Below are 24307 nucleotides of genomic sequence, written 5' to 3' on the forward strand. Positions count from 1 at the left end.
TTGTTGACAACTTTTTTTTCTTTAATTGTACAGAAGAAGAAAACCAGGGTTCTTGCCAGACTCCTGGGTCAGCAAATTCAACATGAAATGCACCTGAAAAGCTCCAAACCTCTGAGTCTTCACCTGCCTGTTTACATGTCTGTGCACACGTGGAGATCTCCGTCTGTTTGCTATCTCTATGTATTTGTTCATGTCATTCTGTGCTCACGTCTCTGCCTTCACATATATGTCCACGTCTGTCCAGAAAACTCTGAAATGCAACACACCACTTCAGAAGGAGAGGACTAAGACAGACTCACCAGCCTTGAGCCCTCCCGGGTGCCTGCACCAGACCTGGCACTGAGCCGGGTGGGCGAGGGGGTGGATGGGAAGTATCCGCAAATGCTCGAGCTCCATGGGCATGAGCGGCTTGAAAGTGAGATCCTGGTCGCTAAAGAAAGCTCCTAGAGAAGGTGGGAGTTGATAGATGAGCCATCAGATGAGAAAGGGCATTCCAGACCAGAGGTAGAAAAAGCTCAGAGCGGGTGAGGTGAGTGGTTGGGTGTGGGTGGATGTTCTTCAGTTTTTTTCTTTTCCAGTGAAGTTTATGTGTATTTCACAGTCCTTGGCAATTAGCTCAGAATTCCAAACAAGGCCAGCCAGGAGAGGGCAGAGTGCTAAGACGTTTTACAGCCACTCCACATGCTTGCCTCCTCCCTTCTTCCGCCCAGTGAATTCAGATGGAACGTTTCTTCTGGAAAAGTGAGAGGGAACAGGGTGGGGATAGTTGAGATGAGGGCAGTTCTCTGGCCAACCCTGAGGACAGCCCCAGAAAGGAAGGTGTGCCTGGATGGGAGGAAGGAAGAAAGAAGCATGGGAAGCAGGAGGACATCAGCCGCTCTGGTAAATGCCTCCTGGCTCCCCTGGGCCCCCACTCCCCCCCCCCACCCCACCGGCTGGGTAGAGGGCCTCCAGTGGGCTGCAGAGAACAGAACAGAGTCTCGTCCCCTAACCACTGTGCCCCAATGTTACTGAGGCTGGGAGAAAAAGAAAAGCCAGAGGGGAAGAAAGCAAGCAGAGCTTATGACATCCAATCCAGAAATGGCTTGAGCTGGGCGCAGATGCGCTCAGTCTTGGCTCGAGAAGGCAGGGGCTTTAGGTCATACTGTGGGGAACCGCACGTGGTGGGGTGATGTGGGGAGGCTCACAGTCCAACCAGACAGATTCCTGGCATTCAGATACAAACAGACAATCTTCTGCTAAATGTTTCTCTGTAGCAATGAAAACATTCTGCTGTTGCTCTATTTCTCCCTGTAAAGGAGGCCAGGTATGGCCTGATGTTTGAATCTTCTGGTCCTAGTCGAAAGCCTTGCCCAGCCCATGGCTGCTATACTTTAAAAATCCCTTGTTCTAAATGTTTCAAATACCTGCCCCATGGTCCACATGTGTTAATGATGGAAACTTGGTCAGAGCCTGAGATATGGGTTTGACACTTGGGTAGAATAGACTGGTGTTTCCCAAAAAGTATTCCATGGAACACCAGCCCCCAACACGTTCCGCAAGAGGGCAAAGTTATTTACACTGGTGAGGGAACATTACCCACCATAGCTGCCTTGTGGAGAACTTACATGTATGTATATTATCATTAAAAGCTCTGAGAAGCCCTGCAATGAAGAAATGTGTTTAAATTGTATCTGTTTAATCCTATGTTTCTCTTAATCCCAGAATCTTTTCTTTGTTCACAAAACCTGTCAGCATCCCCTGGACAATGTCCATGTAGTAGGTTGACCTAAGAAAAGCAATTTTCTGAAGCCATTAAAGCTTCTGGTTTGGAAACAATAGGCAATGCATGGTTCCAAGTAAATGAAGACTGTAATTTGAGCCTCTTCCTGTAGGAGACTAAGTTGAGAGAGGGGGCCTCATAGAGTCAGACAGGGGAAGATGACCCAGAATTCTTGGGAGGTGTGTTGCTGTGGGCAGGACCTGCAGGACAAGGCTTGGCGGTGACTATTTCCAAAGCCCTTGACCTGAGAGAACCATATATCAGGGACAAGTGCTGGCTTTGTCCAGCTTAACTATGTGCCAGGGCCAGAGATCTCTGGAGTATCGCTGCTTTTTTTTTCTTTTTCTTTTTCTTTTTCTTTTCTTTTCTTTTTTTTTTTTGTTAAAATAAGTTTGTTTTTTTTGGTATCAAAGGACCAAAGTAAAATTTGCTTACAAAAAAAAAAAAAAGCTTTTTTAAAAACTTAATTTGGTGTTCAATCTCACTGAAACTCCTTCCACAAATGTCATTAAGTGTCTACTCTGTAATTCTCTATGCACTGTGGGTGACAACAGATAAATAAAACCCAGCTATTGAGCTCATGGTTTAATATAAATTGCATTAATCAGAAGGCTCTCACACCAACTAGCTGTTTCGTATGGGTCTCTTTTCTTTCATGTGTCACATAGTTCTCAACGAAATGAGGGCTTAGATATTTTTGTTCGTCCATGTTGATTTGTGTAATTCTCTTTCTCCTAGAAATGTTCACTCAGAGATTTCTAGAGCCTGCTAGTCTTGATCAGCAGCGGGACTTGTTTTAGAACAAAGATACTTTTAGATAAATGACAGTAGGAAGTACTTGATGTGTACGTGTAGGTTTATCTCCATGTTCATGTTTATATGTATAGTGAAGAAGAAAAGGAGGCAGAGTGAGAACACAGTGACTGGAGGAGGTATATGGATTTCTCATTCCTTTTCAAGTACAAAGTGTTCTGAGTAAACACTTTTAGTTGCAAGAAAGGTAGTAGCTGAAGCAGTTAGCTTCAGGCATAGTTGGAGTAGAATCAGAAGCTTGAACAAAGGTCCAACCACTGGCCAAGTTAGGTTCGACATCAGATGGGAGATGGGAGAGAGATGCACCTGAGTCAGGTGATGGCAGAGCTCACCTGGCTTCTTTCTCTCCATCACCTGGGGCTGCCAAGCCCCAGACTCAACTACCCTCATCTGAAAGAGTTGTCTTCATCCCTAGCAATTCCTTGAATGAAGAAGAGCCATGACTTTGATTCATGGCCTGTCCTTTGGAAGTCCATGCTGGTGGGCTAGATGAAACATGGTGTTCTCAAAATCCACTGGCCTGGAATAATATGCTGGCATTGAGGAAGGAAGTGCAGGGAGAAAAAACAAAACAATAAATACAGTACATTTGAACATTGGACTTTGTTCAAATAGAAGTACTTCTCTCCGGGTCTCCCACATGTATTCAATTTAAATGCATGAAAGGAAATGTAATCTTGAATGGGTCTTGAGGTTAGATTGAACAGCATGAAACTACATCCAAGTAGATAAAATCAGATTAGGCATTGGAAGGCAGTAAGAGACCCTCTGGTGAAACTCCCAGTGCAATTGGCCTCCCCACTGGGCAGAGAAGAGTTAATCCATTTTCCAAAAGTTTGCACCTCAAGCTGGTTTTTAGTTACCTTTCAAAAGTTCATTAATCTCTATGCACCTCAACTTCCTTTTCTGTAAAATGGGAATAGTTGCATCTGTATCAGAAGCTTGTTTTTTGGGAAGTGTCAGGTATCTAACGTAGAGAATCTAGGGCATGCGGGCACATAGTACATGCTCAGCTAAGTGCTTTCCTTCCTGATTTGGTGGAAAAAAGAAACAGTTCTTTTTTTGCCTTCAAATCCTGTTTGTTGTGGGGAACCAACACTTTGGGAAATGCAGACTTTCTCAAGAGTTTCTCCAACACAAAGAGACCAATGGTTCTGGTACATCTTACAGGGGCCGATGGTTCAGGCACTAAGAAAGATGGGGTGCTCTTTCACAGAAGCCCAAGTATTGATTCACTCTTTTTCCCTGGTGTGTTCACTCCCTACAGTTCAGGAGGGGACAAATCTCTGGATAACGTGACTACCTTACCGAGTAAGTAACCACCAGGGGCTTGAGTCTGTTCACCAATTCCCCCTGAGCCCCGGCTTCCTAAGAATGCCCCAGCTAAGAAAGGAGGAAGTTGTCTTTGCATACTGCCGTTGAGTGGGGGCAGAGGCCGAGGGACAGGTAGCTGAAGAGGGTGTCCTAAACACTCTATTTGGAGCCCCGAGGCCTGGGTTCAAGTCCTGGCTCTTCTCTGTACTTGCCAAGTGACCTAGAGCGAGTCTCCAAACATTCTGAGCCTCAGGTTCTTTCAATGGCCCAGGGGGTGCAGAGACCATCCAATGAGATCGTGAATATGCCCTGCACTGTGAAGGGATGGGAGGGAAGAAGGGAGAGGAGGGGAGGGGAGGGGAGGGAAGCTGAGACACCTTCTTGCCTTGGCCCACCGTGTCATCAGGTCATTTCCGCTCAGAGAGCACCAGTCCCTGCCAGGCACACACCACCCCCCAACCATCCCAGCTGCATGAAGATGGTTAAAAACCCACTCCAGGGAGCCTAGAGCAGAAAAGATACCCTGCCCCTCCCTCTTAAATTCTCCGTGTCCTGTTCACCCCCTGCTCTTCCAGACATTCTTCGGGAGTTTAACGGAAATCTCACAGGCTACGCAGTGGGCACGGGCAATGCCAATGACACAAATGCATTCCTTAATCAGGCTGTTCCCGGAGCAAAGGCTGAGTATGGCATTTGAGGAGGAGGGCCTGTTGGGGGGGGGGGGTGGCGATGAGGGGGCGGTATGTGGTCCCCTTTGAGATGGTAAGCCTGACCTCCCCGTGCAAAAGGGACATTTCTCCATGTATAGCAATGATCTGGGAGGTCTTCAGCCACTCTCTTCCCTGGATGCCTCTGTGACTAAGGCTGCAGCAGGGAGGCCAGAGAGGCTGCCACTGGGACAGGAGCCATGGCCCTAGAGGCTGAACTCCTGACCTCGCTCCTTGGGCGGCATGTTCTTTCTAATCATGCGACTAACCAACTAACCTCATCCAAGTTCTGATTCTCACTATGACATAATGGTGCTAGAGAGATTTGCTCCTCCCAAGAGTCACAAGTGGCAGTTCCCCGAAAAGATCGGGGAGTGCCAACAGATGAATGGGCAAGCCAGAATCTCCAGCCTTGGAGGTTCCTGGGGCAATGCGCCATGGCTTGTCCTTAGCCCCCTCTGGAGTGAGTAGGAAATGCAGTTGAGAGGCAGGACTGCTCAGCCCCCCAGGTGGTCTCGGGAGGTCCCTCACCTTGCTCTTAGTGTCCCCCACAGCCCCGGTTTCCTTACTCCTGGCCTGGCCATCTGGGCCCCCAACACACTGTCAGTACCCCCACCTCAGCTCGGGCCCACGCCTTTCTAGATGATGGGCACTGCCTGCCAACCTGGGAAGACCCTTCTTGGCAATGAAAACATCTGGAGACAGATGGACCCAGGGGCAGGTCCCAGGAAATCACCGTGCCATGGATCCATCTCACCCAGACCCATAACACAGGCCAGAACTACTGGGGAGCTTGGGATGCTTAAGATCTAGTCTTTCCATGATTTATAAACCCAGGCATGTATATAGCGTATACTTACTCCCCCACCTCTTTCTAAAAGAAGCATCTGGCTAAGTTTACTGAAAAAAATAACACAAGGAACATGGACATAAGTGAGAAAAGTCACAGCCACTGGTGGCAGGGGGATGGGGAAGAAGCAACCGGGTGAGGAGGAGCATTTCTGCAGTTCTTCTGCCTAACTATCAGACTCTCAGCTTCCTGGCAGCCAGGGGGAAAAGAGGAAGCATGCTAAAATGCTAAAACCTTCATAGACCTATTTTCATCACCTAGACTAGTCCTGCAAAGGAAACAAATGGTTTCCCAACATGGAACCCTAAAAGACACATTGCATGTGGAGTCCTAGAAAGGAGACCACGAGTAACAAATAGAGTTGACAGTACCCTAGGCTGTGTGGCTTAGGACAAACAGATAATTGGCAGTGATAATTGGTTTGTCAATGGATTATTTGTTGTAATAACTTTCCAGAACAGGCAAGTGGCTCCTTGTCTTTGAACCTAAGGGTCTCTGGCAGGCCAGGCAATGGGAATGATGCCATGGAAACCTCTAGTTCAGGCTCTGTAGAAGGAAAAACCCAGGCACTAGTTCCCCCATAGGACTGCTTTCCTCTCCTTCCCAGGGAACTTACGAGCCAAGTCCAGACTCTGGTCCAGAGGATGAGAGATGACCATGTGAGTCGAATTTATAGTTATTTTTAAACACTAATTTTCTAACCCACTGAAGTCCCCAAATGGAATGGTCCACCATGAAAACAGTGAGCCGTGGCACTCTAGAGGCATTTAAGCCATGGTAGGACAGCCTGTGTCTGAGGCCCTGGAGGACATTACATCCATGGCGGTGGGGGGTAGGGAGGATGGGCTGCCCCTGATCACAATGATCTTGAACGTTCCTCCTGATGCTAAGGTTCTGTGGTCCATAAATAAACTTCCAAAATTCTTTCAGCTCTGAGATTCTGATTCCAATATTTTGAGTGGGCAAGGAAGTCTTAGAGGGCTGAATGGATTTCCTAGGGCTGTTGGCATTTTTGTTTGTTTGTTGGAAGTCACCGAGCATTTTCCTCCTCCCGTGTAGAGAGTGAATTTCCACAAGGACTGGAAGGTCATCACCGTGATGATTGGAGGCAGTGATTTATGTGACTACTGCACAGATTCGGTATGGGGGGGTCAGGGCGGGGAGGGCAGGCAGGCCCACTCATTGTTCCTGACATTGACCGGGAGGCCTTGGACGTCCTCTTGGAGACTAGTCCCTTGAATCGACCCTAGGATTGTCCAGCGACAATTATCCTCCTCTTATCCCATGAACCTCAGGTTTCTGCCTCCACCCACCTCCGTGTCCCAGTGGCTGTGAGGTAGCAGGTGGCAGGAATGGGGTTTCTAGTCCCCTCTTACAATTCCTGAGAACTCGGGAAGCGGAGAAACTGTGAACCTCGGCAGTGGGAAGGGGGGACCCGCACGTTCACTCCTAAACAGAAGCTCCGGCTGAAGGTTCCAGGCTTCTGGCTGGCCCATCTCTGATAGTAACGAGGAACCAACTGCTCAGATTCTGACATGATGAGCTGGTCAGAGGGAGAAGGCAGAGGAAGAAGAAGTCCTGGGGGCAGAACCAGCGGGGGGTCTTCAGCTGCCCTGCTGCCCCCTCTCCTGAACCAGCTCCTCCTCTCCCTCCCGTGTCTTCCCAGAATCTGTATTCTGCAGCCAACTTTTTTAACCATCTCCGCAACGCCTTGGACATCCTGCATAGAGAGGTGGGTGGAGGCTTGGACAAGCTAGACACAGCTCAAGCATGTGGCGGGGCGGGGAGGATGGGGGAAGGCAGGCGAGACATCCCCTCCCCTGAAGGAGACAGCCAAGGGCACGGAATCATCACAGAAGGATCTCGGGCTTGATGACAAGGCAGCCGGTGTGCTTATCGCTGCAGCACCTGAGACCTTCTCTCGTGGCCACAACAGAGTGCCCCCCAAGCTGCCCACTGAGCCATAGGCTGTATCTAGAGCAGCCCCTCTCTGGTCCTGCTCCCAAGAGCTTATTGTCTTTCCACCCCTGGACACAGACAAGGGGTTCCAGCTGCCCAGGGGGGAGCCCTCCTACTTTCCAGTGCTTCTCGGGGTGGCCGAGTCCCCAGGCCTGCTCAGCAGAGCTGGTCCATGTTGGGCTGGAGGGAAATGGCAAATAGAGCACCTGGCTCAGCCAATCGGAAGCTCACTAGCTGATGGCCAAATGGAGCCAAGCTGTCGGCCTTTAGACGCTGGTCCGCCATGTTGTCCCTGCCAGGACGTGTAGCTCGCCCCACAGCCCGCAGCGGGCGGCATAGCCGGCAGGGTCCTAAGCAGTGATGCTGTGTCCACGCCCTCCCAAAAGCACACTCAGGGACACGTGAGCTGGAGTTCTGTAGGGAGCCACTTCTCAGGGCCCTAAGGCAGCTTGAGGAAGGCCCCGGGACCCCTCTCTCACCTGCAGCCTTGCCCGTAGGTGCCCAGAGCCCTGGTCAACCTTGTGGACTTCCTGAGCCCCAGCATCCTGCGGCAGGTGTTTCTGGGCAATCCAGACAGGTGCCCTGTGCAGCAGGCCAGGTAGGCAGAGGCTGGCCGCCCCCCTCCCGGCCCCCCCCCCCGCCCTGCCCCTGCCAGAGAAGCACTCTCCTCCTGGTCTCGCTTTCACAGTGGTGACTCTTTGGGGTCTCTGTGACTCAGTGTGTCCATAGATCCAAGTCTACAAAGGGGGTCTTGTGTCAGGACCACCCCCTTCTGAGAAGCTGGAGATGGGCTCTTCCCTTCCCCAACCTCAGGATGTCACGAGGGAGCCCTGTGACATGGGAGCCCCAAAGGAGAGGGTCAGGGCTGGGACCAAGGCTGGCATTTGAGACACAGCGTGGAGCAGCCAGCAAAAAGGGGAAACGTGCGGTTGTATACGTACGTGGTCAGATTGAAACAGAAAGTAGGGAAATGATGCACATATTCAGTGACCTTTATGGGGACGGAGCACACCGGGGACTTCAGATGGGAGTGTTCTGTTTCCTAAGTGGGGTGAGCGGCACGTAGGTACGTGTTTTGTCTTCCTACCTCATACTTTCATTTGTTTATTTAACAAATAGTTTTACAAAGCCTACTGTGCACCCAGCACTATTTTCAGTGCTTGGGAGATAATACCGTTTTTTGTTTTTTTTTTTAATTTTATTTATTTATTTGTCAGGGAGAGAGAGGGGAGAGCACAGGCAGACAGAGAGGCAGGCAGAGGCAGAGGGAGAGGCAGCTTCCCCGCAGAGCAAGGAGCCAGATGTGGGACTCGATCCCAGGACGCTGGGATCATGACCTGAGCCGAAGGCTGATGCTTAATGACTGAGCCACCCAGGCATCTCGATAATACCGGTTTTAACATGAAGTGTATTGCATGAGCATGAAATAATTCATGATGGAATTCATCCAGATTCGTTCTGAACACACAGTTCGTGATGAAGGGGGACACTAGGACGAGCTAAGGAGGCATGTGAGGGCAGAAGCTTCAGAGACCCCCAAATACAAGCTCTGATGCCCCAGGATGCATTTTACTTTTTATTCTTAAAAATTAAACATCAGATTTTCATTGCCTAAGTTCATTTGTTCCGTATACTTTGCCGCAGGCCCAGTGCCTGCTGTCCGGTGTTTGTGTTCTATCGCTATGAGAGGCTGCTGGCTCCCCCGCCCTAGGGACTTTGTCCAGTCCCTGCATCAGGCCTCAAACCTGCCCCTGAGAATGAGCATCAGAGCCCCAGGGCCCGTGTGCTCCTAAGCCAGGGCTCAAGAGAACCACCCCACAGAGCTGGGCCCTCCCGTCTCCCCCTCTTTGTGCAGCGTGTTATGTAACTGCGTTCTGACCCCTCGGGAGAGCTCCCAAGAGCTGGCCAGGTTGGAGGCCATCAGCCAAGCCTACCAGGTGAGACCCAGAAGGGCGCCACCACGGGGAGCGCTCTCCCCCACTCGGTCAACACACCTGCACTCAGGGAAGGGAAGAGCTGGTCCGGGTTGGAGGGATGTCACCCTCAGGGCCCCCTCCTCTGCCCCACCTGGCGGAAGTGTCTCCGCCGCTCTGTTAGAGTCATCCCAGAGGAATCCAGGTGGCAAAGCCCCTCAGGCCCGCCTGCCCTTGTGTCTTAGCCCCATGCTTGGCCTAAAGAGGTCAGTAGCTCTGAGTGCTAGGTGGGTGGGCCTACCCCCTCCCTGCACCCCGGGGACTCCCCTCCTCCCCTCCTCAAGAGACAGGCCACACAGGCATGAATAGGGAGGCGGCTGGTCCTGAACCCCCAGGGGCCCCCTGGAGACTCTCCCCAGCTTCTTACCCCTTGTGGGACTTCCTGCCTTGGCCTTCAGAGCTGGCAGTTGACTCGACAGCAAACCCAAAGGTGAACCAACCTGTTTCCAATTCTCTGGAAAGAGATTTGTCTGTGTTCTCGGGGAAGGGTTGAGTCACCCTCTTGGGTAGGGAGATGGGGGCAGGACTGTCAGCCGCCACACCCTGGCCTCCTCCCAACACCCACCCACCCTCCCACCCCCCACCCCCACCCCTGCCCCGGGGGGCCTCGGGGCCTGGGCTGAGGGCAGCCTGTGTGTGTCTGCAGAGCAGCATGCGGGAGCTGGTGGAGTCGGGCCGCTATGACACCCGGGAGGACTTCTCTGTGGTGCTTCAGCCCTTCTTCCGCGACGTCCGGCTCCCCTTCCTGGCGGTAGGCTCCCTGCCCTGCCGGCTGGGGCTCCTGGGAAGGAGGAGGAAGAAATTCAAGGCAGAGATGCTGAGGGCTTTCCCCAGCCTGTGAAGACGATGGGAAAGGCACGGGTGGCTCTGCAGAGTCGGGTCTCGTGGCACAGCGTCCCGGAACACCTGAGCTGTGTTCCTCGCGGCAGCCTGATGTGGGATGCACTCATTACCTCGGTGTGCAGAATCCTTCACACGGGGAATAAGGGACAGAGAGGCATGGGTTGGACATATCCAACTTCAGATGATTCCCTTTCTGTCACCCACCCACCACTGAAGTACTGAAGGAGGGTGCTGGGCAATGGAGTCTCCGCACCCCCCGGCCATGCTCTCCCCCCAAACACTTGGAGGAAACGAGCTCTGTGAGCTCACCAGGGTGGGGACTCAGTTCTCTCCTCCTGGGCCTCCATGCTAAGGGACTTGCCTAGATGGAGGGAAGCTGGAAGAAGCCTTGGGCACCCTGATCACCTCCAGAGAGATGCCCAGACTGTCTCCACGCTCTGCCCTGTTCTCCCCACCAAGTCCACTAGAACCAGCTGGCCAAAGGCTGGGAAGTAGCTTTTCCTGGCTGGCTGGCCAAGAGCTCCTCAGGGACTAGAATCTCATTCCCTAGACCATGGCATGGGCTAGGGCATTGCATGTACAACTGTGCCTAAAAACAAATATAATGCTTTTAAAACACATTAAATAAGGGGAATTATGGGGCCAGAAAGGAGGGTGGGGGTTGGGGGTCACCCAAGACTGTTAATCTGTGGGATTGTTCTTCTCTCCCTCTCAAGGTGACACGGTCCTGTAAAAGGCCAGTGGCCTGGAACTTCTCCAGCGGGAGGGGGGCACTGAGTGGTCAACCCCAGGGGTCAGGCCGACCAGCTGCAACCCCCTCTCTACCCTCTGTACCAATAGGATCTTGAAGAAATCCGTTTCTCTTTCAGGATGGGCGCCTGGATATGTCCTTCTTCGCGCCAGACTGCCTCCACCCAAGTCAGAAATTCCACTCCCAGCTCTCCAGAGCCCTTTGGGTCAATATGGTAAAATCAGTGGGGGCATCCCTGGGTCTCTGGGGCTCTTGTCTGGCAAAGCAGCAGCCCTACAGAACGAGGCTCGCTCCTGACCTCCCTTTGCAAGCACGGTAGAAAGGAGCAGTGGCTGGCACGTCTCTAGAAGTCTGTAGAACTGAAAATATGCAGTCCTTAGTTTTCCAGCATCAACTTCCCCCTCTCGTTTGCCCTTTGACCTGGGAGAAGGGGGCTCTCCAAGGAAGGCAAGACCCCTCACCCTTATTCAACATTCTCCACGTGCCAGGCGCTGGGTGAGGCCGTGTGAGATGTGTTACCCAAGCCTCTCGCCAGCCCTGCGAGCCAAGCTCCAGGAGTTTGTGAGGAAGGGAGAGGTTTGCCCAGCGCCCCACAGCCAAGCTAGGAGAGGAAACCAACCCCCCCTGACATCAGGCTGGGAGCTATCTCTGCCACAAGGTGCTGCCAAGGGAATGCGCACTTCAGCGGGCCTGTCTTGTCTCCCCCCCTGTAGCTTGAACCGCTAGGAAAGAAAACGGAGAGCCTGGACCTGGCAGCAGATATAGCCCTCTCCTGTCCCACTCAGGTAATGGGGGAGGACGTGCACTGCCCCTCCCCAGAGCCCGCAGCTCAGACCTCCCCCTCCCCTGGTCCGGCACCACAGCCCCTCGAGTGGGTGCGCAGGGGAGCTTCTGAAGATGGGAGGGAGTCGACGGGAAGTGGCTGGAGGAGATGGAGCCGAAGCACTTCTTTGAGAATGGGAGAAGCAGGTGGGAAGGAAAGCCTGGGCCCCCGCAGAGGCAGAGGACCAGGATAAGAGCCGTGGGTTCCTGGTGGTGCAGCAAGGGGGCGCGCCAAAAAGCCAGAAGTGTGGCAGGAAGGCTTCTTTTGGCTGCAGCTGGTGGGGCCCATGGGCGAGTCTGCCCTTGGGTCAGAAACCTTAGCTGGAAGCCAGCCAGCTCTGAGGTTGTGGTTGGTGGTCTGAGATCCTGGAGGGTGAGTTCCCAGCAGGGACAGGGTCAAGACGGAGAGCAGCAGAGAGCACGAGGAGCTGCGTGGAGGAGGGGCTGGGAAGACCAGCCTTGCCACTGGGCTGGAGGAGGCAGTTCAGGGCTCCTTTTAAGGAGGAAAATGTAAGTGGTGGTTCAACTTGATTTCAGGCCTCGGGTGGGGGCAGGTTAGTGTTCCCACTGCTTTCAGCTCCCTTTCGTAGGCCCTGTCTTAATGGTTTTTTAACCAAATAAGGCTGAAGCCAGATGGCCCTCAGTGGCTGTAAAAGCAGAAGGACCTGACCCAGTCTGGGAGGCTGGGTTTCCCCCCTGGGGTCAGCCTGCCTCAGCCTCTCCCGCCCTCCCAGCTGAGCAGCAAATGGGCCTGCAGCTCCCCCCTGTGTCTGCCAGGGCTCCAGAGAGGATGGGTACCCCTGCCCGCACCCATGCTCCCACCTCCCGGAGCCCAGCCTCCGTCCCCAGCAGGAGAGCAAGGGCCATGGAAGGAAGGGATGGGGAAGTGAGGCCGGGGGAGTAAAGGGCTCAGTTCCTGGGTCTAGAGCTCAGAGGGAAGGAGTAGTCGCATGAGGAAGCGCAGATGCCTCCAGCTGGAGGGCCGGACCCAGTCCTAGGGGGCCTACTGGGCCAGGTGTGAATGGTTTCATTACTAGATCCTGAGCCCATCCAGGAATGTTTTGGGGAAAGGACCAGGCAGCCTGGGTAGTGGGGGCATTTGGGGACTCAGAGCCTGGAAACCATACTGGAGGTAAGCATTTGAGTGTTTAAACAACCTATGCGGCCATCCTGAAAACCAGCCACGGAAAATCCTCTCCAATCTGTCATTCAGGAGTAAAAGTAATAACAACCGGTTCCAGGGAGTCGTCCTGTTCCCTCCCTTCCCCAGAAACATGTATTAAGTACCAGGCTGGAGCCTCAGCACCTGGTCAGGGTGCTGAGGTCACCACTGTCACCGTGGCCACCACGGGCCTCGAGGTCACCTGAGCCACTCCCTGTCCCAGACCAGGCAAGGAGCCCCAAAAGGGTGTGACTCTAGCCACAGCGGGCTCTGCTCCTCCTTCTGGACAGAGCCTGACTGAGCCATTGGTAAGCGGAGGAGAGCAAAGCCAGCCTCCTGCAGCCATAGAAGCCCAGCCTGGGAGAAGCCGTTGCCAGGCAACCCCATTCCAAAAGGATCCATCTGTTGGCCAGCCCTGCTCCACCACACCAGGCAAAGCGGCACTCCGCGTTCCTGGCGTCCCATCTGCTCCCTCCCCTGTGCCTTAGAGCTCTATAAAAGTCCGCCAGCATCTCCGTGTGAGCTGATAGGGGCCAGGCGGCACATATTTTAGTCCTCAGGGTGTCTAAACATAGAGGCAACAGGCAGGACCCTGCAGAGAGGAGGGGGCCGGGATGGAGCCTCCTCCCTGCCCCTCGGGGCTCCTCCCCCTGCTGCAGATTGTCAGCCAGGCTGGGCAGGGCCCTTAGCCTCACTCCCTGGATTTCTGTTAGACTTCTGATCAGCTGCCCCGTGGACTGTGACCATTGTCCCCTTTCGGCTCTTACTGCGTTCCCTAACCCAGGGCAGCTGGCTGTGGCTCCTCCTCGGGCTTTGAAGACCCACAGTCTTCTCCCTCTGCTCTTAACTCCTCTGACCTGCTCTGAACACTCATCAGGGTGAACCATGGCCTCCGTGAAACCCATTTCCGCCTGCATTCCTAGCCGTAGTGCCTCCCCAATGGTGCCGTTCTTCTAGTCGCTGTCCCTTCTTGTCCCAAGAATGGGGACAATCTCCCACTGTCATGTGCCACCTCTATTCTGTTTTCCCTCTCTCCACATCCCCTCGCTCTGAGGGTTGTCTGTTTCCACAGTTTCCTGGTAAATATCTGTGCGCAGGAACACCTGTGTCTTCACCTCTCCTTTCTCAAACTCCTGCTCTGTTCTTCTAACCTTTAAGAGAGCCCCCCCCACCGATGCCCTGGGTGGTGTAAGGTTGCCCCAAAAGTGACTTAAATGTATTATCAGGGGACTGACAAGAACAGGGCCCCAGACAGAGACACTGGGTGGGGCGGGGGGCACAGAGAAAGAGAGAAACTGAAAAAAATCTTAAGGGCTATCTCACCCAATCTTTCATCTTCACAAAAAGCAGAGGTCTGTTTTGCTCCCTTATACTTACTTTACCATTTAGCAAGGTTTGTATTTTGAAATACACATGGGGGACACTATCACCTTTTGAATGCTATGGACTTCTAAGTCTCCTAGCCTGCCTCACCCCACCATCACCCCAAACTCAACACACATCCATCCAAAGACTAATTTTTGAGCCAGAAACATCAAAACAGGGAAGAAGTATTTGTCTCCCCTACCTCTCGGATCCTCAGGACTTCCCTCTTTCTGTCTGTATCACTGTGGTTTATATAGTTCAGTGGGTGTGGGAAGGGAGGTGCCCTATCTGATGGGACCCTCCCTCGTGCCCCCCACCGGTCCCCATCCTCCCACTCCCATTCACATCCTCCTCACGCTGTGTGCTAACGGGCATGTGGCCCTTGCCATCGTAGCCACAGAGGATTCTATAACCCGAGGATCCCGGCGTGGAGGGCCTCACACTCCGGGTCCTGTGTAGAGGAGTTTCTCCACTCCCCTCTCCTCCTGAGGCACCAGCACAGCCTCTACTGAAGCTCCCTTCATCTCAGGCAGTGCTTTTCCGACTACCATGTGGCTGCCCATGGATGGGTTATGAAATCAGCCTCCCAGGTCCTGAGCCAGCACACGGGGACTGGCATGGGATCAGGTAGATGTGTCCGAGGGCATTCCCTGTCCTGTTATATCCTCCGTCCTGTCAACGCCACCGCCTTTCCCTGAGCCTTCCCGGCCCTTCCCTCAGCCAGAGGAGTCTTGCAAACCTGGCATGGTACTCATGTCCCCCTGGAACGGATGCCCACTGGGGGCTGGGCCTGGCCTTGACTGTGCCCCCCCCAGGGCGGTGTGAGCCACACAGAACACTGCCACTCCTTCACCACAGACCTGCGCACGTGGTAACACGACCAAGAGGGGCCTGACCGTCCCTGCAGGCCGCTGACTCACACGGCTGACGCACAACAGAAGGCTGTCCTGGCACTCCCGGCCCTGTGCCCTAGCCCAGGCAGGCCACATGCTCTTGCGCTGCGATCATTGGCCTTCACTTTCTAGCCACCGAGGCCCCAGATCCAGCCCAGGAGAGCAGTCAGGCTAACTCGAATCTCATTTTACATGACCTGCTCCACTCTGGGCCCCTAAACCGCTCTGACTCACACATGCCTGATGGCGTCAATGGTCAGTGAAGCAAGCCCCGGGCACCCCCCACCCCCACCCCCATCTATCTCTGGCCTGGACCTGTTCTCATGTTTCCTGCTCTGGCTTGGCTCCCCACCGCATTCCACTGTCTCCCTGACCCCTGACCCCTTTGACTCCCTCTTCCCTCTCTGGCCCCTCCCCCAACCCTTGGGTCATGTGACCAAATAGACACCCCCCCCACCCCCCCCACCCCCCCCGCCCTCCAGCCTGACTTTCACTGTTCCCAGGAGAGCAGGGTGAGCCTTTGCTCTCTGGGTCTTCCCGCGCTGGCCACTCTGCGACTAGCTCCAGCCACCAGCCCCTATTCCCGGTCAGGGCTCCCTTGACAAGGAGGGAGTGATAACTAGTGACCCTTCAGCCCAATCTTGCAGCCATTCCTCAGCAACTACTGGGCTTACTGGACACACTGGTCCCTGAGGCTTCACTGTGTCCTGGGGTCTTGTGCTCTCTGCCTGACCGGTACAAGCTTTATAGCCTCCCCTCATCCTAGCACCTGGAGTGGGGCCCTGAACATACGGGGTGCTTCCACCCATGGCCCCGTTATTTCTAGAATGCTCCCACATTGCCCTTCTCGGATGGTGAATGCTCAGGGACTGCTGTGTAACATTGGCTGGGACAAGCCCGGTTGGCCATGGTGACATGGCATGGTAAGTTCTCGTTGGCCTTGCAAGCTTCTGCCCTCGGCCCTGAGTAGTCCTCAGGCGCACGCTTCAGCTAAGAACACAGAGACTCGAGACTCCAGAAGAAGGAGAGATGCTTCGTGTCCCAGGGATCTGGCATCTGTGCCAGGGGCTGGGAGGGTCAGGGGCTCTCTTCCTCTTCCTCTCTGCCTGGCCTGACCCTAGTGTGAGGAACAGAGCGGAAAGGCCTGACCTGACAGGCACTCACTGTCGCTCTGTACCTGAATCGGGTCCCTCCCCCATCCCGGATCTCTGTAGTTCTTCATCCATAAAATGGGGGCTTTCTGGGCTTCGAATTCTGGTGCCATGGCTGGTAGAGCATGACTGGGTGAATGGGACCATGTATGTGACAAGAGGAAGGGGTAGGGCCAGAACTGGAGACCCTATACCTCTTCTCAAAGCATTCAGACTCTTCTCCGTTGTGCCCCCCCCAACTTCTTTTTTAACACCATTCAGGCCCAAATAAGGCAGAACAAAACAAATGTCTCCTGACTAGAATTAGCCCATGGGCAGTTTGCAACCCCCTGGGCCAGATCCCCAGCGGCCCCTCCTCCTACATTCTGGTTCTTCTTTCTTACTCCCATTTTCTTCCCAAACATTTAGACCAAAGCCCTTCCACTCCACTGAGCTCCTCTTGGGAAAGTGCCCATAGCCCCGGGGCCACTTGTTAGTTCCTGATCTCAGTCTCATTAACTCCTTGCTTCCTATTATTTTCGCCTGTTCTCATTACCTTGCTTTTCTCCTGTTTCTCCTTTGCCTGTTTCCTCCTCTTCCCTAACCCTCACCTGTGACTGAACAGACTGGGATCTTAACTGGGCTTGTGAGCAGGAGCTGGGTTGGGAAGGAGGAGGATGTTCCAGGAGAAACACTAGGCCGAAATATGTGAAGCCAACCTGAAGGGAGTAAGACACGTAGTTCGAAAGAGGCAAAGAAAATTAAAATAAAATATATAGATAATCAATACTTTCTGGAAAAGAAAAAATTGCTGTCATGTGACTCTCTTGCCAGAGAGATTACAAACGGAAGAAAACAGATCATTTTGAGGACTTGGTGGATGTTTCATGGCAAGGGGAAGGAGCAAACCCTCAGACCCTGAGTAGAGCACACACAGAACCCTTCTGAGGCCTTTCCCTGCGCACCCTGTGCCAGAGCTGTTATGTAAAACCCTCGAGAGAATGAATTAAATTAAATTTGTAGGGTTCGTACTATTTACATGCAGAAGAGTCACATTAAATCATTCTGGAAGGCAGGATTCATAGTTCTCTTTCCTAAGTAACCTTCAATGCTGTCCAATAACCTCTCCCTGTGGTTTCTGTTCTCTCGTAGAATGAGCCCTTCCTGAGAACGCCCCGGAACAGTAACTATACTCCCCCCACCAGGCCGGCCATTGAGGTAACTCCTGACATGCACCTCTGCCTCTCTCAGGGACAAAGCATTTCTACCTGGCGGTGACTCAGGGTGTGGCACGGGTTTCAGAGTGTGAGCTGAAGCAGAAGCGTACCTTTCTTACATACTAGAAATTGGAATGTTCCTGAACCATGAAATCCCAGGATTGTCCTAACATGTTCTCAAGTGCTGACTGACATCAGCTAGAGGAAGTGCCCGTGGAGGGGTTTTCTTCAGCCTTTGCACAGACCTCGTTCCTGCTTAGGCAGCTCAGTTTTTCATGACGGGGATGGGGGGAGGCCGTGGGTAGTATGTGCTATAGACTTCCAGTGAGGTGGAAGCTGGTGGAAGAACCCTTCATTCCAGGCGCCGGACCCAACCGGAAGCTGACACATACCCAGGTGGGCCCCCAGGACAGGAGCCCCACCCCCAGTTTCAGCCAAGCACCTCTGGTATTTGCAGTCTTGTGGAAGGTCTGGGCGGAATTCAGTCCTGTCCTTGGGGAGTTAGAGGTCATTCCACACTGAGCATCTACTATGTGCCTGGCGGTATCTGAAGGAGATAGAGGAGGAACCAGACAGATGGGTCCTACCTCTCAAGGAGCCTAGAGTCTATTGGAAGAGGCATCCAGTAACATGATCCTGATCAACATGATCCATGATCAACATGATCCTGTCAGCTGTGGCAACAGCTCTGAGGAAGGTGATGTGAGGAAGTGTGATGGGCCGAGGAAGGGATGGCAAGTCCCCATGAGCTACGCAGGCCAGGCCTCTCTGAGGAGGCAAGCCGAGAGCTGGGACATGCACGATGAGAAGACTCTGGCCATCTGGGGAGCCAGAGCAGGAGTCCCAGGCAGGACCATGAGTGCAAAGGCTTGGAAGTGGGGCTGAGTTCAGGTATCGGGGAAGAGAAAGGTCAGAGTGACTGGTGGGCATGGGAATAAGGTGGAGTGAGGGGTGATGAGATCAGAAGGGTTGTCAGGACCCAGGTCCCACAGAATCCAAATCTCCGAGGAAGAAGGCGGAGGTTCTGGGAGAGGGATACACCATCGGCTTCACCTGGTTAAAAGATCTCCCTGACCTGAGTGGCAGATGGATTGAAAGCAGCAGGAACAATTGAGGAAAGACCTTTTAAAAGCCGGCTGAAGTATTGAGACTAACTTATATGAAATGATTGAAGGACTGTTAGATGTGGAGCTCTGGGGATGCACCATGATGTCTCCATGGCTGGGTAATACCACTGTCCGGCTTCTCTGGATTCTCTCAAGCTCAAATTAGCCCTATGGAGACTTGTCCCCGACAAACCATGGGCCAAAATCTACTATGACAGAGACGTCAGCTGCGTCTTGACAATGGGGCCTTTCTTCCTTTACCACTTCCTTATTTTTCGGGGTCCCAAGTGGAGTGGGCCCCGTGCTGAGTGTTCAGTATCCGAGGAGAGCAAAGTGGGTCTCCGCCTACCCTCTTCGATCTTATAGTCTCGTGGACCTTCCCTTCTGCTTCCCACCCCAACCTTCCCTCCAGCACCTGGAAAATGGGCGCCGTGTTCCAGAGACGAGGGAATTTGACTCCAGGCCGCCAGGTTACAGAGGCATTAATTTATACACACACACAAGGAAGTGGTTGGCTATGACGTTACATATGCAAAAGCAGAGAGGCACGTCCAGGAAAGATCTGCAGAAACCAGGAATTTTACAATTGTAAACATTTCGTGGTATTTTCCTAAAAACATCCTTGTTCTTGCTGCAAGCCCATTATTATAGTCCGTGTCCATTAGCTTAATGGTAAGCAGTCACAACAAAACCCGCGTGTGGTCTCTTAGGAGACCTGCAAATCTACGAGCCTTCGGGAGATCTGTTTTCTCCCCGCTTTGCTGTGACTGCTGGCTCCCTGGGAAAGTGCGGGTAAACTGAGATGGAAAAAAGCTGTCTGTGTAAGCATATGGGTGCCCACGCATTCTGTATTTTGTGGATGGTTGGGGGGGAGCCCCGTTTCTCCCCTCTCACTTCCCTCTTGGACTGTCTACAACGAGCCTGAGTTCCCACCCACCCATGATCCCCTATAGCGGCATAGTTCTAGCCTCCACCAAACATTCCTCAGCTGCTTCTTGTTGGACTAAAGCTCACCTTCCTGCACAATGAGAGCCGGGCGTTGTCTCTCTCCTCCTGTTGATTTAGAACTGGGGCAGCGACTTCCTGTGCACAGAGTGGAAGCCTTCCAACAGTGTCCCCACCTCAGGTGAGTGCAAACATCCTCATCACCCCCTTCCGTTAAGGACTTGGCTAAGTGTCGGGTTGGTGGGACACCCCACAAACACACACCTTGGAACCCTGAGCAGATCTTGCCGGCTCCCGTGCAATGCAATCTAGGTGGTGGGCAGCCCACGAGAGGCCAGCCCACGACCACCAGCCTCTCTGCAGCTCGCACTTCTCATCTCTGGTTAGTCCCAGTGGCAGTCCCTCAGGCCTCCCAGCCTGGCAGGGAAGGTACAGTCAGGGACAGGGCCCTCTCTGCCGTTGCTGTGACTTCCACAGCCAGCACTTTCCCGGACTACCCCAGCATGAATGTGGCTCCTCTCAGGATGGGTAAAAGCCATCAAGCCCATTATCGACGGGGCCTTGGTTGCTCCAAATGGACAGAAGAGGCAAATTTGCTAAATCTTAGGTTGGAAATAAGTATACCAGGGGCCTGTGGGACTGGAGCAGAAGCTGACTCCTAGCCAAGTTTATACTTTAAAAGGAAGACTCCCCCTGACCATCTGTCTTTTTGCCTATCTCTCCTAGTCCATGAGCTCCGGCCAGGAGACATCAAAGTCGTGGCCGCCATGGGTGACTCGCTGACTGTGAGTACTGATCTGGGATGTGCCTGGGCACCCCAGAAGCCAGGCCCCGTGTCGAATGCACCCATCTTCCACATTGGCTCTAGGTTCAGCATTTAGCTGGCAAGAATGAGAACCTACCTGTAGCAGGCACCGAAACACAGCCAGGCAGCCACAAGACCTCACTGGCAATCTAGAACACTCTGCCCCCCTACCCTGCTCAAACACCACCTCTTCCACGAGGCTGCCCCTCCATTCCCCCTTCCCCACTATTCCCAAGCATTTGATCTGCGTGTGGTGGCAGATTTATCTGAGTCTGCCTGTCTTCATCAGGGAACTCATCTCCAACTACCCAGACTCAAAGAGTGGGGTGTGTGGGGTTACCCACACACTACCCAGCACCCCTCACCCCATTTCAAGAGGAGTTCTTTAGGGCAAAGGGAGCCCAATTCCTACGTTTAGTGTAGTTTCTCTACATGAATCGTGTTAACCAACCATGTAGCTATCGCTCTACACAAGACAACCTTCTAAGCAACTTACACAGAAGAAGGTACATAATCATGTAGGTGACGCAAATCAGGTACTTGTTTCTGGGAAAAGCAACTTCCCCATATGTGTGTGAATGTGGTTGATTTTGATATTAACATGGAGAAAGTTAGGTTGGAAGGAAACGCCCCAGGTATATTAGTTACACATATATCTTAGTTCTGGTGACGTGTCTATGTGGGTAAGGGGCAAGGAAGGGATATAGAACCTGTGGCAGGAGGCACGATTAATAAGGTGGGGGGAAATTATGAATTTTTAAAAGAATCTTTGTATCATTTTACTAGTTATGGTGAATATGTATCACCTTTGTAAGTTTCAAAGAGGACTTTCTCCTTTTATTTTTCTTTTTTTAAGATAAGGCATTTAGAGAAAGCTACATATAGGAGATAGGAAGGGGCTTAGACAAAGAATTAGAGATATAAGGGTTGGAACAGAGAGAGTTCACATTCCCAGAAGGGATGGAACTGGGCAGGTTGGTCCAAGGTCTTCATGCTTCAGATCGATCTGCTTATACATGAGGGTTTATGTGAACCAGAAAGCAGGGGTTGAACAAGGGAAGGGAAGTGGAAACCAGACTGTGGTGACCTCAGAATGTTGGGGGCCTTTCCCAGCACTGTCAGCCTGCACCTGGGCCCAGCAAGGTTCTGGAGATTTCTCTTTGCCTTTCACAGACAGCCCTGGGAGCCCGACCAAGCAACTCCAGTGACCTGCCCATGTCCTGGCGGGGGCTCTCTTGGAGGTGAGAGTGTTCTCCACGCATTTTCTGCTGATGCTGCTCCCCTGTCACCTCTCCAGAGATAAGCCCGTGTTCCCAGGCTCTGGCCCTGAGATCTAAGGAGGCTCCCCAATGCTCACGTCAGTCCTGAGGGTGGTAGGAATCATGTGCCAGGGGGAGACGCTCTGGTTCTGACTCCGAAATGTGATGACTGGTGGAGCAGCAGGCCAGGGTGATCGTAACAGGTGTGCTTTCTCTTCCCTAGCATTGGAGGGGATGGCATCTTGGACATGCACACCACACTGCCCAGTAAGTAGCCTTGCAAAGAAGCACCATCACTACAGCCCTAACGACCCCCTGGCTGAGGCCAGGACCTCTCCCAGAGCAAGGGCAGAGAAGGTTATCTGCAAGGAGGGAAGTCAGCCAGCCCCGAAAAGACCCAGCATCGTCCTGCCCCACACCTGGGCCCCAAGGAGGCGCCCCCATCCCCTCTCACCTGTACTGTCTGCTTCCCCCTCTTAAAAGACATTCTGAAGAAGTTCAACCCTCACATTGTCGGGTTCTCCACTGGTACCCTGGAAAAGACAGCAGGGCTGAACGTCGCCACAGAGGGAGCCAGAGCGAGGTGAGTAGCCGTGGGTCCGGGAGGGAGTGGAGGGCAAGGCTGAGAGATCAGGGTGGGGAATGGGAGGAGGAGGGAAGGGTGGTGTCTAGGAGCCTGGCCCCAGGTGGGCGATGAAAGCCACTGAGTCATTCTGCATGCCTGACCCCCCATGTGGATCCCTTCCCATAACCCTCATACCCTTTGAAAGGGGTATCAACATGAGGACATGAGATTTAGAAAGCTTCCCGAATAGCCCAAGGTTGTCAGAGGAGCTGGAGTCCAGCCAGGCCCGCTGGGCTGTCACCACCTCTCAGGGCAGCTGGAGCCCTTGAGGGTGTCCCAGCCCCGTCCTGCTGGCTCCAGCCAACCTCCCTTCCTCGGGGTGGCCTGGAGCAAACGTGCGGAGTGCCGAGAGCTCCCTGCATGGCCCCACAAGCGCGGCCCCCCCACTCCACCCTCACCTCGGAACCTGGAGTCCTTGACTCCGAGAAAGCGGTCTTTTACCACTAGGGAGTTAGAGGTGAAGGCCCCCAAAACAGCATGGCAGCTGTTTGTTTTCGCTCCGAACTCTGCTGTTGACAACAACCCAGATAATTAAAGCTGGAATGCCTGACAGAGCTCATTGATTTTCTGCACGGAGTGTGCTGGGTATTTGCTTTGTAGAAAGATTGCTGCGCTCCGATCACCAGGGAAACGACTCTGGCTTGACTCATTCTGTTTACACGGAGCGTTCCTTTCCGACACGGTAAGGAGGGCCCCACGCTCGGTTTGAGTCTGAGCCACAGGAAGCCGTGGCAGTTCCTCAACGTCACAAGCAGGAAGCACTTATTTTTCTGCAAAAGAGCTTGAGTTCATGGGGTTGTAAAATCAACATCTCATGGCGGCTGTTGCTGTCATTGTCGCCATCACCAGCATCATTTTCCTATTATTTACCCCGCCCAGGCTGCACCCACCAGCAGCTGGTCCCTCAGTCTGCTGACATTCAAGCCCCTTCTCTTACTTCTCTTACCACCTTCTCCTTTGACTGCTGCTGGGTACCTGCCCCAGGAGTCGGCGGCAGGGGTAGTAGCCCAGACGTGCAGCTCCTCGTTAGCGTCTCTGATGTCCCGTGATAAGGGAAAGGAAAGGAAGCCATTGACTTAAGTAAGCAAGCTTGGAAAGTTGCTCTGTGACTTTCCTTTATCTGCAGAGTCATTTAGTACCGTGTGGGATAAGGAGGAGCACACCCCAAGAGAAAGATACCACGGCAGGGCAACTAGGCTAATGAGACCTGAGGTCAGACTGCCCTTGTCCAGATCCATCTCCCAGACTTGCTAGCCATGTGACCTTGGGCAAGTCACTCACTGTCTCAGTCTTGTTTCTTCATCTATAAATTGGGATAATAATGGTACCACCATCTCGGTGTTGGCATAAGAATTAAATGAGATTAACAAACCATGGAGAACACCGAGTATAGTATATAATACGTATGCCGCCCCCCAAAAGTTTACCATTATTAGGATATTTAGTTTCAAAGTTTTATTCAACCTCTAAATTGTCCTTGCATCTATCAATAAGCAAGAAGTCGAGGGAAGCCTGTGAAGGACTGAGCCTCAAGGTAGTTACTGAAAGATTCAAAACAATCAAAAGGTGAATTCCTTGCCTATTCAATGAGCTTGCTGTCTGGTTTAAGGATGCTAAACAAATAGGAAATAACTTTTGGAAAAAAAAAAAGTTGCATATGGCAACATTGCAGACTGCAATGACTACTTTGGAGATGTACTAAAGAGAACAACGTGACGTGGGAGCTGGGCAACCCACATACAGGTGCAGACCCAGAGCAGGGGACCCCAGGACTCCTCTCGTCTGATCTCCTCTTTTAAAAGATGAAGAAATTCGATCCTAGCAGGGTTCAGTAACTTGGGCGAGCTCACACGGCAAGTTAATTGCAGAGCTGGAGGAGAACCCAGGACCCCTAACTCCCAGAGCAGGGCTTTTCACGCTAGAGCTGGGAAAGGAAGCAGAAGGTGTGTGGATAAAGGTGCTCCGAGAGAAGACTCACAGGATGGGTGGTGGGACTTGCTCTGAGC

The 24307-nt window shown here is 52.9% G+C and overlaps 1 protein-coding gene and 1 long non-coding RNA gene across 2 annotated transcripts in view; one reads left to right on the top strand and one right to left on the bottom strand.

The window, feature by feature from the left end:
- LOC309871312 lies at positions 1 to 23963 on the bottom strand. Its single transcript, XR_014315204.1, has 7 exons — positions 22700 to 23963; positions 22131 to 22209; positions 9746 to 10159; positions 8347 to 8447; positions 6760 to 7166; positions 2908 to 3108; positions 1 to 733 (listed from the first exon to the last, which is right to left on the bottom strand). It is a non-coding gene; the product is annotated as an uncharacterized lncRNA (long non-coding RNA).
- Positions 1 to 24307, top strand: part of PLB1 (phospholipase B1) — a 139236-nt gene that overhangs the window by 98414 nt on the left and 16515 nt on the right. Inside the window, exons 36-51 of the mRNA XM_082744215.1 lie at positions 3843 to 3886; positions 4465 to 4573; positions 6054 to 6105; positions 6506 to 6586; positions 7113 to 7178; positions 7903 to 8003; positions 9261 to 9342; positions 10025 to 10129; positions 11091 to 11186; positions 11686 to 11757; positions 17497 to 17562; positions 19733 to 19793; positions 20339 to 20397; positions 21591 to 21658; positions 21900 to 21943; positions 22160 to 22259. Of these exons, the coding sequence (XP_082600341.1) occupies positions 3843 to 3886; positions 4465 to 4573; positions 6054 to 6105; positions 6506 to 6586; positions 7113 to 7178; positions 7903 to 8003; positions 9261 to 9342; positions 10025 to 10129; positions 11091 to 11186; positions 11686 to 11757; positions 17497 to 17562; positions 19733 to 19793; positions 20339 to 20397; positions 21591 to 21658; positions 21900 to 21943; positions 22160 to 22259 (1206 nt within the window). The remainder of the gene's footprint in view (positions 1 to 3842; positions 3887 to 4464; positions 4574 to 6053; positions 6106 to 6505; positions 6587 to 7112; positions 7179 to 7902; positions 8004 to 9260; positions 9343 to 10024; positions 10130 to 11090; positions 11187 to 11685; positions 11758 to 17496; positions 17563 to 19732; positions 19794 to 20338; positions 20398 to 21590; positions 21659 to 21899; positions 21944 to 22159; positions 22260 to 24307) is intronic.

Source organism: Mustela nivalis (assembly GCF_964662115.1).
Source record: "Mustela nivalis genome assembly, chromosome: 8".
Taxonomy (NCBI): Eukaryota; Metazoa; Chordata; class Mammalia; order Carnivora; family Mustelidae; genus Mustela; species Mustela nivalis.